Here is a 21,021-nt window from a genome sequence, read left to right as displayed (position 1 = left end):
AAATATTGTAAAGAAGAGAAAAATATATGGGTAAAGTACTTAGAAAGAATAGTGATGGGACAAATTTTGGGTAAGCAAAACTGGGGGCCCACTTTGTAGTCCAAGTGGGTAATGGAACCATGTGCAATCATATGGTAGTTGGCCATTCTTAGGCCCACCTTTTACTCACTTTTTTTTTTCTTCTCTAAACCCTCATTTTCAAATTCATATATGCCTTTAAAACTTTATTTATGCTACTAATCTATCAAGGACTAATTATCTACATTTTGCAAGTTAATTTGATTTATGGGAGAATTGATAGCACTAATATAGTGGGGTTAATTTTAGGAGTGTGAGAGTTTGATGAGTATTATGGACCAAAGCAAGACTTGTAGGTGGCACATCTAATATCTTGTTGTTGATGTTATTTTATATTTTGAATTTTGTAATTGAAATTTAGGAGTCGTACTTTTTAAGGTAAGAATCAAGTTGAAAATTAGTACATAAAGGTTAGTAAACCAAATCACTTAAATCTAATCAATATATTAGTCTTGAACATTATAGTAATTTAGTGATTAAGACTATGAACTGGTAATTATATATTTTGAGTTAAAACGTTGTTATACATGTAAAATGAAACAAATGACTATACCAAAAGTCATCAATGTGCATATATTTGACTAACTATTTTTAATCCATTCATATACTCCATAGTTTATTTCTTCATTTTAGACTCGAAATCTTTCTTGACAGTCTAAATTAATGTCTCCCTTGACTACCCCAAAGAATTTCATATCTAACTTGTTTTAATTAATCTACCAAAAAGAAAGTGAATTGATTCTCAAGCCAAGCTTCCTTCTTCATTCTTCTCTAACTACAACCGCCCATTTCTCATCTCTTACTTTATTTAATTTTTCTTCCTTCCCCCATTCTCTTCACATGTTTGTTCCACCCCCTCCAACCAATTAATTGGCCCCCAAACACCCCCCGATTAAAAAAATAAAAAAAATACTTTTCTAATTTTCCTATTTTTTAATTTTTTTTTTGTTAATTTAATTAATTTTGTCTATAAAAACCCCAAGCTCAAGAGTCAAGCCTCCTTCCCCACCCTCCCTAGAATTTCTCTTGTTGGTTCTCCTAGTTCATTGGGTATAAGTACAAAATTTTGTGTCAGATTTTTAGTCAGAAGTAAAATCTCCTTTTGTCTTTCTGACAATAGGACCCTTTTGTGTAAGAAAATTCACCCAAAAAAAAAAAAAAAAAAACCTACAAAATCTCTTCTTCTAAAATCCAATTTCTTCTTCTTCTCAAAAACTTTCCCTAGATTTTTGATCCATTTATACTCATTATTTCCCAAACAAACCCTAAAAAACACCCAAAACAATAAAAAGAAATGAATCCTCATCAAAATCAACGTCTTATACCCTTAAACCTTAAGTCACTAAGAACAAGATTTGCCCTTCGTTTCTTAAAAGCCCTAAAAAAAATCAACCACCAAGAAAAAATCCATAACAAAATTAATTACAAAGGTAATGGTAATATTGTTATGATGACTCATCATAAATTCCATAAGATAAAGGTGGCAGCTGATGCATCCATGGCCGCGGCCGTTGGTCCAAAACGGGCGTGGAGCCGGGCAGTGTTGTCAAGGATCCGGCTTAGCTGGTGGCGGCGTGGGTTGTTGAGAAGAGAAAATAGTATTATTGTTGCTAGAAAGCAACGGCGAGGGGCGGTCCGCCAACAAGGCGGCCAAACACAAGAGCTAAGGAGGTTGGTGCCTGGTGGAGAAGAAATGGATATGCAAAAATTGTTAGATGAGACTGCTCATTATATTAAGTGTCTTACTACTCAGGTAAATGTCATGAGAAGTATTGTTAATTACTGCTCTACACCGGTTAATTAATTCTTAATAAGTTAATTAATACTATAAGCATGTAATGTAAAATGAAAGGAGGATTTATATAATAAAGTTTGATGTGAGTAATTAAGCTAAGGTGAGGTTGTTGTTGGTCAAGGTAGTATGGAATTAATAATTAATACAGAAAGATGTAACATATGTTTGTAGATTATTCATCATGTTATAAACATAATGAAGTATATAGTTTGATATAAATTGTACATTAGAGATAAGATTAAAGACTTATCTTAATTTTTGTTTTGTTTACTTATGAAGAGAATTATAAATGAATATTTTGTTGTTTTGCTTGTATTTTTTATGTTGTTGTTCTTGAATTATTCATTAAAGTTCATGAACAAAATCAGACAAATAAGAAAACACTAATAAAAAATCAAAGTTTCTTATAAAAGGAAACTATTGATGCTAGTAAGAGAGGTTTTGATGTAAATACTTCTGTACTTATTGGTACATGAATGAGATTTGAAGATAATAAGGAAAGCAAAGTTGATTATTGATTGTGTTTCTTAATACATCAATATATTTGATGATTTGAATTTTTTTCTCCCTGAAATTGCTAGAGGAAGATAATTTTGATTTTAAGATATTAATGTACTCCGCAACAACATATCTTTTGATGTACTTTTGAACTTGTTTTACCATTTATTAAATCAATTTTATTTACTTAATTAGAAGGTATACTTTTACCCGTACATCCATTGTACGATATACTTTTTTGTTAGAATAGATTGTTCTCAACATAATTTGTTACTCGCATTGATGTGAGTCACAATTTATAGAATGGACGGCTTTTAATATTTCATTTGCGAAAATTGAAAATCAAAATATAATCTTCAATTGAAATATAAAAAATTCCTCCATGATTCCTCATGTTGGAGATTTAAAATTGTGGTGTGATGAAGGTATCATGGACAAATCAATCTCCATCGAATGATTATTATTGCTTGAAGAAGGAAAAACCCCATATAATAGTATAGAAAATTTTCTACTTCAAATTAGGAATCTTGCTATAATTAGCTTGAGCTTGATTAAATTTGAATCCATATATTAAGTTTCTACTAGTCTAAAGATCCCTTAAAATAATTAAATAAACATACAATAATAATATAACAAGGGTAAAAGAAAGATCTTATAATTGTTACGTTGGTCTTGGTCATCTAACTAATACTAATAATGCTTCTAATCCTGCATTAATCAAAGCCAGCTAGCTAATATTGTAATCGAATCGTCATAAATATGTAGCTTGATACTCAAGCATCTAGAGATAAAAGTTGAGATAACAAGATTAGAATAAGAATAATTAAGGACCATGTAGCACTTTAATTATGTAAAATGGACAATTCATGCCTGGCAACATGAACTAATTATTGTAGCAGTATTTAATTAGGTGATTAAGGGAGGAAACAAAAATTATTGTCTCATTCTTCTTTTGGTTTATAAATAGATTTTGTCATTAGTTAGATTTCAAAAACAAAAACATGTGAATTAATAATCTTTTTTGCTATAAACCCTCAAAGTTTAATTTAATTATATACTAATAAGTGACAACATTATATCTTAGGGGTTGTAAGAGAGTTGCACCAAATTAACTGATAGAGTATAAAACATATTCATGGGTCTTAACCATCAGTTTAAGCTTTTGGTTGAGGCCCAGGAACATGTTTAACATGGTATCGGAGCCAGCGTGTGACACAAAGGTCACGGGTTCGAATCTCATCCGCCCCTCCTTCAAAGTGAAATTAATTCGCACCAGGTATGGGTGGGCCTGTGTTGCATCCACATTTCAAGCCCAAAGGCCTTTCATGTGAGGGGGAGTGATAGAGTACAAAACATATTCCTGGGCCTCAACCATCAGTTTAAACTTTTGATTGAGTTGGTCCTCTAACATTAACACGTTCAATGCATAGTTTTGTGCAATGTTTCTAGTACGCGAGTACATGCTGTTGGATTTATTGAATCAAAATCTTATTAGGCTAGGAGATTAAACTGCTAAGATAATTAAAGGCTTCTCTAATTATCTTGAAAATTTGATGTCATTTTCTAGCTTCCATATCATCCGCACGGATGTTTTGAGTAAACTGTACACAAACATATAGACCAAGGTCGAGTATAGTATATCATACATTCTGAAAGGAACGTCAACTACACTAGTATTTTGTATGGTGATCGATCGAATCAAACTATTACTCCCTTTGTCTCCATTTAAATGTGATCTGTTTTCAAAATTCGTCGACCTGTTGTACATGTAATAAGATTAAGTACGTGCTACATTAATTGGGTGGAATAGCTCCGTAGTTTGCACACCAATGTGTTTTTGGTACTCAATTAGTAGAAGGTATAAATAAGGGCCGATTATTTTTGAAAAAATAATACATGTATTATTTAGAGTTGCAAATAATAAGTTAAAAGTAAGAATAAGTACTTGTTAGACCATCTTACTACTTATCAAGGAACACATGATTTGTCATAGATTCCTAAACTTCATGTAGTGAGTATGATATTAGAAACTATATTTGATTCTTAAAATTATTCCTTAAGGATGCATACTTCAAAATCGATAAACTTACAATTTTTTAATTTGCATTTTTTGTATAGCAAAACCAAATTCTAGCTTTCTAGTGAAAGTTAGTTTAGTCAGTTAATGTGTCAGGAGAATATTGTGCATTTTTTGTCTAGCAAATCCAATGTTGAAGGGTTGTTAGTTGTTACTACAAATTTGAGTTTGAAATTAAACGCATGAAACATAAATCAGTTCTCAATTAAAAGTATTTTGTGGCTCACATCATATTAAGGGTGGTTGTGTGTCAAATACTACACCTTTTCCCTTTCTTAACCATTTTGCTCTAGTTAGTATTGTAGCTAATAGAAGAATCTACAATCGTATATTTCCAACTCTTAAAGGAGTAATCTTAAGTGTAAAAAAAGCTTTATTATTATCTTAAAGATACTTTCAAAAATCCCAAAAAATAAAATCAAAGTTTACTTATTACTTTAAAGATAAAATGATTTCATATAAGATAAGATAATTGAGTGAATTGAATTTTCACCATGACATGGTACTCAATTGCATAGCCAAAACATTTCTACATGCAATGTACATAAACTTGAAAATAAGTTGCTTCAAAGATGATTATTAATTCAAAATAAAATTGGATCTAGTGAAATACACATGAACAAAGCGTGAACAGCACTAGCTATAAATTTACAACCAAAATCGTATCATTATTACATTATAAATTGAAGGCTTTAGAGATTCAATCTTTTATTGTACATACAATCCTTTCTTCAATTGTAAGTAAATTCACATAACCTAGTTTTAATTACTATACATTCTTATCGTTATTAAACATACCTTTATAAACAACACAAACCCGACACGGATCAAACACGACATCAATGAATCACACATAAATAACACCCATCTAAACCATCAACTAACTCCTATAGTACTCATCTCATCAAAATTGAAGAAAAAGGTTGAAAACAAAGCACAAGTACTAGATAATAATGATTTGAAGCATGCACATGAGCAAACTTATTCGAGTAAACGAAGTGAATACAAGAAGACAAGAAGTGGGACAATTCATAATTTAGTAGACGTCCCACAAAATGTTTAAATCTTTGGAAATTTCATTGGGGTTAAAAGACACATTGATTTTGTAGGGCATATAAAATATATAATCATCGCTTTCTAAAATAAACAAGCACACCTTTCTAGGACATTTAGAAAGGCAAATGTCATTCATTATGACAACCACCATCCTTGTTATTTTCGTTATAATGGCGTAGCATCACTTAACACCATACTACGTAAGAACATTATAAACTAGCTTAGTTATTGGGAATATTGGATAAATTACTTCCAACAAAAAGTGATTGAATTAATCATCTATGTTCTTTATTTTTATTATTTTTAATGTAAACTTTTTTAAATATAAAATAATAAGATGAATAATTCTCTAACGGAGTATTCTAGCACGTAATAAGGAAGAAGAGAGTACGTTGAATTTGATTTTAGCATGCCTTTGATTGATTTTGGCTTGGAATACAATGCTCTAGATCACATTACTCACATATAGCGTGTCAAAATCATTTGTGTAGATTTCTTCAAATTTATTTTTACGAGTATATACATACTCTGTTCCATAATAACTGACACATCATTTAATTTGGCACACATTATATGTCGATTAATCAATGCATCAGGATTTTTTTTTTATGCATTAATTTGATCATTAACATATATATAATTAAACATTAATAAAACAGTTTTTAAAGGTTATACTACCTCCGTTTCATATTATGTGCAACAAAGGAATATTTTATGTCTCACAAATAATACATCTTTGTTGCACATAATAAGAAACGGAGGTAGTATTAAATTCACATTAACATCCATTTAAAAACATATTACAGATACTAATTGTCTTTCATTTATTACTCAAGCTATAGTCAAAGTTTCATACGGAGCATATGAATTGAAAAAAGCCAAAGTGTATCAATTACAATGAAACAGAAAGAGTAATTAGTTAAACATATTGTATTGTTGATGCAAAATAGCTCTAATATGAAATTCGATCGTTCTCCCTTCTCCTCAAAAACACCTAGCCTCCAAAACAATTGGCTCTTGAAGTGCCATTAGAACATCAAATGATGTCACATAGATTTCATATGCTATACATCGATCGTATGGCTCTAAATCGTCACATAGATTTCATATGATATATATCGATCGTAAGCCTCTAAATCGTCAAGTTTTCAACCTCGTAAGTGCAAGCTGCAGAGTGGTGCCATAGCTCGGCGCCAAGCTAGCAGCACCAGGGCTGGTTTTAATTTGAGTTTGAGTGCCTTGAAGAATACTAGCTGAAGCTCTGAGATGAGGCAGCTACTAGTCGCTTACTCTCAAGGAATTTGGCTAGCTGCTCTTTTCCTAACATGAATGGTAAACGCATCACGTCCTATTTGTGGTATAGCCAACAGCTTCCCAATTTTCATGCATTCTTTTTCTTCCCCAAGGCTTTGAAATTAATAGTAGCCACTTCTGTTAACTTTACTATATTTCGCAAGTAATACTCACAAGTCAAAAGAAAACACCGCAACAGTGAACTGCATAGGCAAGTAAACTCGTCATATGACCATAGACCAAAATTTTCCGGGTTCTTGCTTTGTAGCTACAAGCAAAATCCCTAATAAGAGGAACGCGAAAAGACAGAAACTAGATGAACTTAAGTGGTAATCACTTGAGGATTACAAAGACAGGTTTTATTTACTCACCCTGACTTTATTTCTTCTTACATTTTGCTTTGGGGAAGGGGGGATTCGGGACATTTTATAATTCCTGCTTCACTACACGTATAACTACAAACATATTTTGATCTATACAAACTATCTAGCACATTTATTAACTATACATCCCCGAGCATAGAGAAATAAAGATGTTAACACCAACGATGTGGACTAGCTTGACATACCAAAACACGTTATAGAAGTCTTTGGCATTGGATTTAAGGAACTTCCATAGCTTTGCACTATATGTGCACATTATAGCAGTCAAAGTGCTGTTGCTGCACCTTTTAGCCGCTATCAGAAAACATAATCAGCTGAAGATTTGAATCATTCTTGTTTCAGGCTTATAAACGTTGGTAAACTTCACTAATATAGCATCAAGAAGCCTTGACCTTTGACTCAAACCAGGGAGTGATTGAGCTTTGTAGGCCTCTGATCCTTAGGCCATTGCCCCAAAAGGAGGCAAGGCTAAGACCCATGATAGCCATAGCAACTACAGAACACGCAGATGGAACAGCTTGACTACTACCAAGAAACTGGGTAGCAAGAAGCCCAGCTAGGGTCGAACTTTGCATCCCCGTACACAGTGAGATTGTCCTGGAAACTTCTTCCTCCTGCCTGCAAATTTTTAGACATGTATTGGTTTATTCAGGTCTAAATAGCACCAAAACAATTAGCTAATCACTACAAAGTTTGAAAGTAGATTAACTCAATAGATGAGAAAATATATCAAGTTTCAGGATAAAAATGAGGATATTAAAAATTGCCATAAACCCACAAGAAGTGAATCAATCAAAACATTCAGCAACAATCCATTGATGATATTAACTACCACAAAGCAAAATCTCAAAGAAAGTACGTAAAGATCTAGCAAGAATAAGTTTAATCTGATCGGTTATTTGCACTATAAATAGGATTTCTCAGTTTAAGAATTGCATATCTATGAGCTTTCTTTGAGTTTTCAAACTAATTAAATCATTACGGGTTCGTTCTGCAACTGATAGGTTGAGGGGGGAAACACATAACGCATAGAAACTATTCTTTGATGTATTCATTTGTCTGACCCTCTGACCAATAATTGATTGAAGCAAATTGTTATTACTCGGAAATATTCAAATAACATAAAATACCCATGTGCAATGTTTGGATGCTCTGATGTAGATATGAAGACTTCATTTTGAGCCATAAAAGTAGTGCACTGCATAAAATTATTGGACATGTATACGTGTCAAACAATATATGCTGCATCAAATTGACAGTGTCAATCAGGCTAGAATTGACAGAAAACTCACCCGCATTTTCTATTAAAGATCTAAACACATAGTCTCAACATAGTAGAATTACTAATTGTTATAATTACACAATCAATGACAATAGTGCAGGGGTTGGCATGTACATATCATTACAACACGGGCAAAGTACTGTTTATAACTCTACTAATCAACCAAATATTAGGCAAGCAGAAGAATAAGATTTTTTATATTTAATTACCTCAGATTCAGTAGTTTGGAGAGCCAATATCCTAATGTGAAAGCCGCAGCATGAAATGCCAACACTGGGGCAATCAAACGAAAACCTTCAGCAGAAAGAATCCGACTACGATTTATTGCAAGGGGACTACCAATACACAATGAAGTGCAGGCCATAGCTACAATGGGCATCACTGGTTGAAGGCGGTTGACAATTGCTTTGGCATAGGTATTCAGCAATAGACCAAGACTGATAGGGACAAGAACTACCTAAGAAAAAGCACAAGTCTAAAATCAAGTTAATTGAGTAATACACATACCCAATTGTAGCATGAACCTTTTCTATGGAAAACTCAGTACCTGCAGTATAGACTTAGACATAGCAACAGGATCAACAGGAACAACAGACCCAATAAGAAGGCGGGTCAAAAGAGGGGTAAAGATAACTGATGCAATGGTTGAGGAGCTAGTCAACAAAATGCTCAATGCTACGTCTCCTTTGCTCAAGAAGGTAGCATAGCTAGATAGTTGAGCACCTGAAACACAGGCTGTGAGGACAAAGCCTGCATAGAACATAGGTGACACCCCAAATGCTTGAGCAATCAATACACCAAGGACTGGTTTTACCACATATTGGGCCAAAAACCCAAGAGTAAGAGGCAAAGGCCTGCAGGTATAGAAACTCGACTGTATAAGTAAGGCTTTCAATAGTAGAGAATATGAGGCCAATAGGCTATGGGCGGTATTTCAAGTACCTACCTCTGAAAAGCAAGAGCAAAGTCATCTATGGATAATCTTATTCCAATAGACAGCATGATCCCACCAAGTGCAGGGGCGTATAATTCTTTTGATACCCTGCATAAAATAGAAGAACTGTTTTATCAGGATTGTACAGCAATAATTTTTTAGCCTAAACAAGGCCTAGTTCCATTTTTTCTCACACAAAGCCTAAGCAATAATCTGCTCTTCATCAAAGACTGAATGCCCTCTTTCTAGTTCAGGACAATGCAACAATCACAAATGCAAAAGCCAATGAACAGCCACCATGTGGTCTGATCACCTACACCGGACGAGCAAGAGAAACCTTGAACGGAAAGGCTAGTGGAGCAATGCAAGGGGCAGGATAGCAGCCAAATGAAACACTACAGGACAAATGATTAGGTGGGATCCTTTTTGACAGCCATTGGCTGAGTGTGTACATATAAAAGGGAGAGAAGGGTCAGACTAGGTAGTTGATTATTGTGTAAGGAAATATTGGAGATTCGTGGCCTCAAGCCACCCTCAGAGATTGGTAGCCTGAAGCTACTTGTAAGAAAGTTCCGTTTGAATCAAAATCCTATCTTTCTTCCCTTAAATTGCTTTCTCTTTAAATCACATGTTAGCTAGCTATTTAGTAGATTAGTAGATCGTTACAGACAACCCCAGCTATTTCACCTTTTTTGCTGCTTACTTCTGTGATCAGATACCCTTTCTATAATACACTTTCATTTACTCTGTAACAATTTCCATCACTATGCCCTGTTTCAATTTTTACTGATCATTGAAATGAGACATTTATTTTTTTTAGACCATAGGAAACTTTAATAGATAATTTACAACTATGCTCAAACCCATTGGATTGATTCCTATGGATCTAGGAACATTATCAACCACTTAAAAGGCCTTTGTTATTGCACTTTGTTAAGCTAAGAAAGCTTTCATGTTTTTCTAAAATGTTCATAGATCACAAATTTACAAGCGAAGTTAGTTTTGGTTCACCTACTCACATTGATATCATATCATATCATATCATATCAAATCAAAGGAACAATAGGACTCATAAATAAATTTTCAAAACAATAATAATTTACACATGCCCACTCTGTCCAGAATATTCCTGAAGCGCTTCAAGATGTCCTGCGAGCAATAGCTCTATGAGCCTTGCCCCTCGCATCTCAGGCAAACTTTCAAATAAAGTACAAATGGCATGAGTTTTTAGGTTGCATTTGGCCAGGAGAAAGATGCTTTCAACTAAAATTAAATTCCTGTTAAATTTTATTACGAAAGTCGAAATGAATTGACTTCCAAACTCTTAACATTACATTCAGAGAGAAAAGGGGAAAATATGTCATTCCTTAATTAAAGGGCATGCTTGGATTGAGGATAGTGTATTAAGGGTGTAATGGAAGATAAAAATAAGGATATTGGGCTGTAGGAGGGAGGAATGAGGAAATTAATACCCTTATTTTGGGGGTAATTGTAACCCACCACCACACTAAATTAATGTTACACTTCAACCCTTAAAATGAGGGTTATAGTTCCCCTTCCTTCTCTTCCTCGTTCAATAATTACTTATTAAATAATCTATCCTATAGACCACCATCTAATTTCACTATCATTCTCTCAAATTTTTGATGAATCACATTTATATAGGATTTATAGGCACGTTTATGCTAAGTTTATAGTTGCTTTTTAGGTCTTTTAGTCGCTTTTTAGGTCGTAAATACATAAGTTGTTTGTTTTGTACTCTATTACGCTCCGTTTGTGTTTTTCTTAATGTTTCAGGTGATTTGATAGACATTTGGACGCTTTCGTAGTGTTTGGAGTTGATTCGGATGATATTTGGATGGAAGCCGATGAATTGAGTTTATTAATTGGAGATCCCATGTTTGTGGATGTTGATTTTGAGATTTATATGCATGAGGAATGAATATAGCATCCACAAGGGTCGTTATGCACTTTACGGAAATGAATTTGAGCTAGAAATGAAGAAAAACGATGGTTTACAAATTGTCAAAACTGACCTTTGTCCACTCTTTTGATCATATCTTGAGTTATACAGATCGGATTGATGCGATTCAAACTGCGTTGGAAACTAGACTTGAAGAGCTTTTTAGTGATAGGTTACACGCCCTGAGACTCCTTCTATAACAGGATTTATAGCCCTTGAAAGACGACCCTGCGAACCAGCGGACCACCAGCGCCCGAAGCTCGGCACTCCCAAGCCACGAGCAGCTACTGGTCTGGCCGATGGATACCCAGCGGCCGCTGGTTTCCGCGCCCAGCAGCAGTCATCTCCGAGCCTTGTTTTCCATCATCGCAACGATCCTTGATCGACTACGACTCCTTTAATTGTCCAATCATCGAACAACTTTTGTTATTTTAATTTCTTACCTTTTATTTATTTATTTATCTTTAGATTAGTTTTAGGATAATATAAATACTCCAAGGGATTTTATTTTTCCCTTATGCTTTTTTTATGCCTTTTTATACTTTTTATTTTACGTTCGTTGTAGTTTCTCTCTAACCCTAGTTTTTCATAGAAAACTCCATGGATTCCTCCATGGATTTGTCCTTGAATTTGTTACTTTAATTTATAGAGGTAATTTTATTTCTTTACTTTTAATTATACTTTCTTTATTATTTCTAGTTTTTATTATTTATTTCATGCTAGAGTAGTTTATTTCTAGGGTTTGAGAATCCATGTTTATATTATGAATCTTGATTGGTATTTTTAATATTTTGATTATTGATTTCTCTAATTGATAGTGTTTTATTGTTAATCTTGCAACCTGATCAATTGTTTGATTAATTTTTGTTAATAAGAGTTTGAATCGAAAGATCTTACTTTTAGAGGCTTACCTACAATTAACAATTCTGATTATGTTAGCGACCGAACTACATATGTTGAATTGAGAGCGTTAAGACCCGACCGTAGGCTTAGCAATTGCTCTAGATAATTGATTGATTGAATTGTTCGTTATTGATATTTGATAGATTTAGAACTATAAGCATGGTGAACCATAACCCTAGGTCTTTTTATCAATTGTTTTATTCCTATTTTAATTTAGACTACTTTCCTATCCCAATTTCGTGACATAGTTTAGTTTCTCTAATTTCTTAGAGGTTAGATTGAATACCATCTCCCTGTGGATTCGACCCTACTTACCCTATTACATTGTTAGTTGGTTTTGTTAGGAATTTATTTTTGACAGGTGTACGACAACCTATCAAATTTCTTTGTCACCCCCCTTAGCATACTATTCCCAATAAAAGCATGACCTAAAAGGGAAAGCCTTCTCCAGTATTTAGAAGAACTACTTTTAACTCAAGACACTAATTTCACACCACTACACAGTATACAAACCAAACACATCCTTAAACTTGGAAGGAATTATGGAGTATAAAATTGTATAAAACTGCTTTTTTATTTTTCTTTAATGCACTCTGATATGGTAATAATAAGACTAGCCTAACTCATCCTTACACATGACCAAAGAACGTCAATACGTCATTATACGAGTTAAACTAATACCAAGTACCTAATATTCAGTAGGCAAAACATAATTGCTTACATGATCACATTATTATAGCAATTGTAGTACTTTTTAAGGCAGAACTGGCATGGAAAAACACAACTTAGAATAACTAGTCAACTATAGTACTCCCATATTTATTAATGCTATGTCACCAAAGAATTTCCCTCTTGACAGGTAAGTAATAACCTTTACAAATAAACTATATAAACTCTTAACAAAAAAAACAATTAAGTACACAAAAATTATAAAATTCTCTAATGACATCATCTGTAACAACTAAAAGCAACATGCAAAGAAACCTAATCAAATCCCAGAAGAGATCCAAAGCATTCTAGAACTCACTAGATTTCACTATGTTACTAAACAAACAAATGATATAAACGGGATTTGATTCTAGGATATCACCCCCAATACTCGTACTTTAATCAAGTTAGTTGGCATCCACACAAATCAACTACTAGTATATTCATTCCACCCAACAAAAATAGTAGGTCCTGTATACAACAAGTGCAACTAAGCCTGTTATATACAATACACCCGTTACATACAATTTTTACCACATTCTCATAAGTCATAACATATCAGTTATATTCATACAAAATAATTCTAAGTTTAGTAAAAAGAAAATACAATAAATTAAGAAATTGTGTTTTAGAATTGAGTATATACCAAGTAAAAGAGGCTGGTTGAGATAGGGCAACGACCGCGGTGGCAACAACCACAAATGGAAGAATTGCTGACAAATTCTGAGAACCACCACTTTTTGAATCATCACTTGATATTTGATTACTAGTATCATTACCAAATGATAACAAACAAACATTTCCTAATCTTCTATGCAATCCAACTCTCCCTCCAAATCCAATAAACGGCGTCGTTGAACACATATACACCGATAATCCGCCATTAAAACCACCATTATCACCCCTTTTATGCGAATTCTTCAAATACCCAGAAATCTTACTCCCTTTAACTGCCTTCCTTTTGATGTTTAGACATAAATTAGACAAATTTAGAGGTGAATTAGAAGAAATTGACAAAAAATTATTTGTGAGCTGGGGTTTTGATTGCAGAAACGAGAAAGCCGGAGCCAATGACAATGATAAAGATGGTGATATAGCCATTCAATTTCAGTAGCAAATTGCAAATTTTTAATAGAAATTTACAAAATTAGGAAGATTTATTTCTGGGTTGTATTGATTAGAGGGTTTTAATGGGGTTTGGACATTTCTTGGAAGAATAGTACTCCGAGTGTAGTAGTAATAGTCCACGACAGAGATGGCAGAGGAAAGAGAAAGGAGAGGGAAGATATGAGGTGTGAAAGAGAGCTGGGATTAAGAAAAGATGGAGGAGAGAGAAATTTGGTACGAAATATGATAATTGACAAATGTGTGTTTTCGTAATTTTTGTTGGCATTATAACTCTTCATTTTGGCACCTTAAATTGATTCGATACAATCAATTTCTATTTGTTTACTTTTCTGTTGGGAAGTTGGAAGTGTTTAATTTTTCTAGGACTTTGTCATGTTCACCAAGTGGAAGGTGGAAATGTTGGTGGTGTTTGGGCATTATTCATATGTCCTCTTGTTTTTAGCATCCGACTTCCGACCCTAACCAGACTCACGCTTTTTTTTTTAATACTCACGCTTTTTTTTTCAATATTTGAAGATTAAATCGTTTGAAAGTGAGGGTGAAAAGTTAGGGATTTCCATCTTGAAAGTGTATCGAATGAGGAATGATGTCTTGAGTTAAGGTTGAAAGGTAAACTAAGCTTAGCTTGGTGCACAATACGCTAGATTGAGTAAGTGTCATTAAAATTTGTAAAATAACACAAAGTATTAATTATTGATTACATATTTAAATCATAAACTTGATCATATTCGAATTTGGTTTATATTTAGTTACAACAATCACCATAAGAGATTTGATTTGTGGTTTGTTGAGAAGGCAAGTTCGATCTTTCGTTTGTGCTAAGCATGTGCAAGCAACACAGAAATTGTGTGAATTCAATAGTATTCTAAGTTGGTGAAATTTTTCTGAATACTAACATCTGTACATTTCAGACATTTATAACATTTGGCATGGGTTATTGGATTTTATTCCATATTGGGCCTTTTCCTACCTTGGTGATCAATTCAATAATTGCTTAATGAAAGGCCTATATGAGAAAACCCTTTCACAAATATAGACTTTGATTTTTGTTATGGGCTCACATAGTCCAACCTGATTCTAGCACAGCATTGATCAGCCCACTAAGAGGGTCATTAATCAAGCATGGTCAACCCACTCGTACGGTTTTTAACCTGGACCAATCACTGAACCGGCCCAGTCGTACGGAGTAGTTTTCTTGTAACTATGTTGATTACCAACATACTTGTACATGTTTGGTATAGTATTTTTAAGTTGTGGAAATGAGATCAATTAAGCATTAATATCACTAATTGTTTGCTTACCAAGCTAAGCTTGGCCTAATAAGTAGGACTGTAGGAGAACATCTTTTAACCGGAATAATAGGTTTATTTCAATCCCCATTTGAGGAAGAGGATCTCCTTACCTCCTGGTCCTCAAATTGTTTAGCTCGCTAACTTAAGGTGGGTTGATTTGTATGGAAAACTGGCTTGGTAAGACCCATCTTACCAAAAAAAATTATCATCAATGATATTAGCATTACTCTTCCACCTTCCTACGCATTCCTTTTCTAGAACCATACTAAATATGAACTTACTCGGATTAGCATATTAATCACCTCCACTATTATGTCCATTAACGTTTCAATTTATCTCCCATCCTAAAACCACCTGAACTAGCATATTAATTAATCACCTTCACCACTATGTCCCGTAAAGTTTCAATTTATTTCACATCGATAACAAGAGAATAAGGGACATTTCTTTTAAAGGTTATCCTAGATCTTTTACAATGTTTTACCCCATAGGAAAATAAGTAGTACTCCTTAGTAATATAATTTGGTCTTTCTTATAAAAGGACTAGGCAAAAGAAGAGGTGTCAAATCGGGTACCCAGATGGAGTTTGGGTTGACCCACGATGGGTCGGGACGTTTGGGTCGGGTAATGATGGGTCATTTTAATCTTACAAACCAAATCAAATCGTGTTGAGCTTCATCAGATTCGGGTTAAAGTTGAGTTCAAGTATGGTCGGATACAAATCGAATTGGGTCGAGTCAAATTCAAGTCGAGTCATATCGAGTTAAGATGAACTCGGATCCGGATTTTATTGGGTTTATTTGGGTCAAAGTGAATTTATTTGACTTTGGATCGGGTTATTTCGAATTTGATTAGATCTTGGTTCAAATCACTTCAGTTCCGATTAAAATTTGAATGTGGTTGCTTCGATTATTAGCTCAATCTCAGTTATAATACTTTAGTTTTGGTTTTGGGTCGAATAATTTAAATTTGGGAAATTAGGAGCTGAACTGATTAGACCTGAACTAAACTGAAATTAATCTGAAGTGAACAGGCCCTAAGTTCAGATCGATTATATCATATAATTTGATACAAATTCATATTAGTTCAGATAAATTCACATTAGTTTAAATAAATTCAGATAAGTTCGAATAATTTCATATATATTAAGATGAATTAATATATGTTCAGATTATTTCATATAATTATGATATTTTCTTATAAATTCAAATAATTTCAGCTAACTTCAATAAATTCAGATAGTTTCAAATTGATACAGAGTATGAGTTTAGATAAATTTAGATACGTTTATATAAATTCAAATAAATTTAGAATTGTTTTATATAAATTTAGAAGTTCAATTAAGCTGAAATAAATACATATTCGTCAAAATCAGGTGAATATAACACACCAAATTACATTAATATATCATAATTATATATTTATATTATAAATTTCAAAATTTATACATTGGAAGTATATTTTATGGTATATAATGATAATATTGGATTTTTTGACTTTAGAGTGCTAAAATCATGGATTAATTCACTAATATATCAATCAATGTACTATTCCTATAATGTTAACTCAATTCAAACATATTCTTATTGCTTTGCGTTACTTTTGTGGTATCTCAATTGTTACTATTCATTTGTTTATTTATTCTTTTACCATTTTATTATAGTACTCCGTATCAATTAATCGATTATCATTTTTTTCTATGACTCCCTTCTTTGTTCTCTCTACAAATTCTATAATTCACAACTTGAATGTTGACTTAAGAAAGACTTCATCAAACAACATAACTCAAATGTAAGGATATATGATTCTAAGGTTGAGCCATCAACCATTCTCTACCACAAATGTATAGTGGTAACGAATTTGATTTTAAGATAGAACAAAAAGTTATATATGTTTAAAAGCAAGCTGGGTTTAATTGAATTATGAGTAATTTCGTGTCGGTTTTAATTGGGTCATAGGAAGTTTTAAATCGGATAATTAAAGATCGGGTAAAAAGTGGTATTTTTTCGGGTCTAAATGGTTACAAGTAGATTTCATTTCGGGCTAGATCGAATTCAGATCTTATATTATCGAGTCTTATTGGTTTCGGTTTTAATATGAGTCGATTTCAAATTGGATTTGGATCATAAATTACCAGGTGGAGTCGGTTTCGAGATAACGTCGAGTCGACTCCAGATCGAATTCGGATAAAATATATCCGGGTCCAACTAGTTCGAAAACAGTTCGGTTTCAAGTAAACCTTTCGGATCGGGTAAGTTTTTGACGCCCCTAGGCAAAAGTGAGTAAAATGGTTTGTTAAAATGGAGCCTTTTGTTCAAAAGGAAAACTAGAGATTCCCATGTACTCGGGTAGAGTTAAATTACAAGATTTTAAAGCTAGATTTGGAATTGTGGGAAGAGAAATACTTGCAATATTCTCCCTCCGTTTTTTTTATATGCATCACTTGTCTTTTATGGGTGTTTTTTTTTTATATGCATCACTTCTATATTTGGTAAAGTTATACCATATTTTATTATTTCTCTCTCTTACTTTAAACCCCACTCAAATTATTTTATCATTTCTCTCTCTTCTATGTCCCCACTTAAATAATAAAATATCTATTCTCTCTCACATACTTTCTCTTTCATAATCCCATCATATTTTTATTATATTAATTTATTCACCTACTCACAATATTATATTTATCTCCTAAAATTATGTGCATTCTCAAGTGATGCATATAAAAAAACGGAGGGAGTACTTATAACAAGCATCAAAGTCAAAAAGAAAGGTGGTCCATGAAGCGTGATAGAAGCTAAAGAACCACCTATTTGAAAATGCAAATATGGCTAAGCCAAAACCTAATTATGAAAAAGAATCTTATTGTACTAAATTATAGGTCATGCATCATACTAGATTGAATTTGCATGAGATTGATTAGGTCACATCTTTTGTTTATTTCAACTATTGCTCCTTAGAAAAAGGATTTTGGTATTACATATTCTACTCTTTCCTCTTTTTAGGGATTTTTCTTTTTAATAACTCTTCCGTTTTTAAAAAATTACCCCCAAAGAGGTATTCTTAAGTGGTTGGCCGGTGATTTTAACAGGTAGATTGATTATAGAGTGAAACATTTAATGAATTAATAGGTTATTGGGTATGGCTAGTACGGAGTAGTATCCTAAATGTTTTTCTAGTACAAGAAGTAAAATTCATCTTTATAATCATAAAACAACATAAAAGTCATCACACTTATTAACTCTTACCAGATTTTCAAGTGGAGATATTCTCAAGTCACCTAGAGTAACTAGTTCAGCTAGCTAAGAGGCCTAAGAGGCTAAGACTAGTATCCATAGTTGCAATCAGCAAACAGTATGGCATTACCTTTAGAAAAATTTAACTCTTACACAAATTAAAGTGAAGATCAAAGTCATCAAACTTTCCAATCATTTGCTAAAAGTTCAACTTTGATTATTTAGACCCAAAAAAAGCTCATAGATTAGAGAATCAAAAAACAAGAGTCAATAGCTTTTTTTACTACAATTGACAAAGCAGCTTTTTCAATCAACCAACCACTCTTACAAGCAGCTTAGCTCTATATATATTGCAACCCAACCACTCACAAATCCTCTCTTCTTCATCTCTATCCCATCAACGGCTAATATTTCATGTACGTATCAACCATTATTGTCAAAGCTACATCAACATCACCTATCTTCATGGCACATGCAAAATGCTTCACCAAATTAGGAATTCCTACTTCAATTTTGCTGGTACACATCACTATTGATCCAACAACATTATCGGTTTCTTGTAACACATGAGAGAAAAGAAAAAACATTAAAAGACGGCCTGCAAAATCCAATCTCTACTCTTTTTTTTTCATACTTAAAATATCACCATATCACCAAACACGATTTTAGATATGCCGCAAATAATTAATGACTTTACACTATCATTAAGAACAGGCTAAAGTGGCTCATGCTCGTAAGAAAATTTCATTAGTAAATACAAATGGTTACAATGTCAATAAAAATTACTCCGTAGTTTTTGATTTATTCGAGTAGTCGAGTCTAATTATATAAATTGCTTGTGAAGGATAAATAAGATAATTCAGTTTGTGATGTTTACATATCATTATATTTGATGTCACCTAAAGTGAAACCACTAATTTACGCATTACTCTTGGATGATCATTTACGGCACCAACATAGTAAATATGTGTGGTTATGCTATCAATGCTAGGTAAAGTTTGTACATGATTAGAGAAATAAATATTTGATTAGCAGTATATTAGGTAAAGTTGTAGTACGAAGGATACCTACGGTAACCTACCCTATAAATATAATAATACAAGTAGATACTTTGCAAAATGCAACAGAACAAACCTTTCTTTTTTTTTCCTTTATTTTTTTTTAAGTGTTGAAAGAATGATAATAGCCCACTGATAATGATGTCCAGATCAAAAAGCTAATTAATCTTTCCTTCAACAACCTCCATTTAGATGAAAACGACATTAATAATTTAATATAATAGTAATTCATCATAATCAATTATTTATTAATACGGAGTATTTATTTTTATATGTACAAAAAATATAAGTATATATAATAATAATAATAATTTTTTTTTTAAAAAAAGTTCCAAGTTTGTAACATATTTCTTGTCTTGTTGAGAAAACATTCAAAATCCCATGTGAAGTGCATAAACCCACATTAAGTAATTGGGTCCAGTCGTCGAAGCTGCATATCCTAGATTTTGTCCCCAACTCTGAGTCACATATTTTTTAAAATAAAATATTTTAAAAAATCTTATTGCCAAGTACTACCTTCCATTTTTTTTAGTTGTAACTTTAGAGATTATTTGAGTAATAAGACTAATAAGATAAGTGAAATTCAGTTAAAATGTACACATTTTCAAATTACTAAAATAATAATACTCGTAACGACTATTACTAATAAGCGTAGAAAGCACCTTTTATCTCACCATACAAAACAAGGAAGAGGGAAATAGGCAAAGTTTTGTTGTACTTAGTACTGTCAAAACGGTTTGACAGTTCGGTTTGAAATTGGGTCGGTTAGAAATCGGTTCAAATGTCTTACGGGTCGGTTTTAGTTCGGTTTAAACAATTATCGGTTCGATTCGGTTTCGGTTTATTCTTGAACGGTTTAAATTCGGTTTGGGTAGTAAACGGTTCGGTGCATACGGGTTGCGGTTTGTTAACGGTTCGGTGTAAACGGTTTTTATCCCGGTTTAAATTTGGTTCGGGTTGTAAACGGTTCGGGTTGTAAACGGTCCGGGTAGTAAACGGTTCGGTGCAGACGGGTTGCGGTTTGTTAATGGTTTTTATCCCGGATAGAAACGGTTCGGGTCTTTTTTAGTTCAGTTTTATTTTAATTCGATTTATAACTGGTTCGGTTTGTTAACGAGTTCGGTTCTTCTACGATTTAACATTATTTGGATCAATTTTATTTTAGGTTTACTAAATTACGGTTCGGGTCTGTTTTTGATTTTAAAAAATCGGATTTTTATCGAGTCGTTCAATCTACTCCTAGTAGGAAGTGGTTTGTAAACGGTTCGAATTATAAGCGATTCGGTTCATAAACGGTTCGGTTTATAAGCGGTTTGGTTTATAATCAGTTCGGTTTATAA

The 21,021-nt window shown here is 33.0% G+C and overlaps 2 protein-coding genes across 2 annotated transcripts; one reads left to right on the top strand and one right to left on the bottom strand.

Moving 5' to 3' along the window:
- Nucleotides 1-695: 695 nt before the first annotated feature.
- LOC110700304 (transcription factor IBH1-like) lies at nt 696-2,188 on the top strand. The gene has a single exon (XM_021877823.1). The coding sequence runs from the start codon at nt 1,373-1,375 to the stop codon at nt 1,880-1,882; it is 510 nt and encodes a 169-aa protein (XP_021733515.1). The 5' UTR covers nt 696-1,372; the 3' UTR covers nt 1,883-2,188.
- A 4,915-nt stretch (nt 2,189-7,103) lies between these two features.
- On the bottom strand, nt 7,104-14,370 carry LOC110700303 (probable sodium/metabolite cotransporter BASS3, chloroplastic). The gene is made up of 5 exons (XM_021877822.1): nt 13,617-14,370; nt 9,409-9,504; nt 9,010-9,316; nt 8,672-8,919; nt 7,104-7,798 (listed from the first exon to the last, which is right to left on the bottom strand). Exons 1-5 carry the CDS (start codon nt 14,069-14,071, stop codon nt 7,558-7,560), a joined length of 1,347 nt encoding a protein of 448 aa, XP_021733514.1. The 5' UTR covers nt 14,072-14,370; the 3' UTR covers nt 7,104-7,557.
- Nucleotides 14,371-21,021: the final 6,651 nt, after the last annotated feature.

The sequence above is a fragment of the Chenopodium quinoa genome, unplaced genomic scaffold (genome assembly GCF_001683475.1).
Source record: "Chenopodium quinoa cultivar QQ74 unplaced genomic scaffold, ASM168347v1, whole genome shotgun sequence".
Taxonomy (NCBI): domain Eukaryota; kingdom Viridiplantae; phylum Streptophyta; class Magnoliopsida; order Caryophyllales; family Amaranthaceae; genus Chenopodium; species Chenopodium quinoa.
The sequence above is the reverse complement of the archived record's forward strand: the minus strand, read 5'-3'. Positions and strand labels throughout refer to the sequence as shown.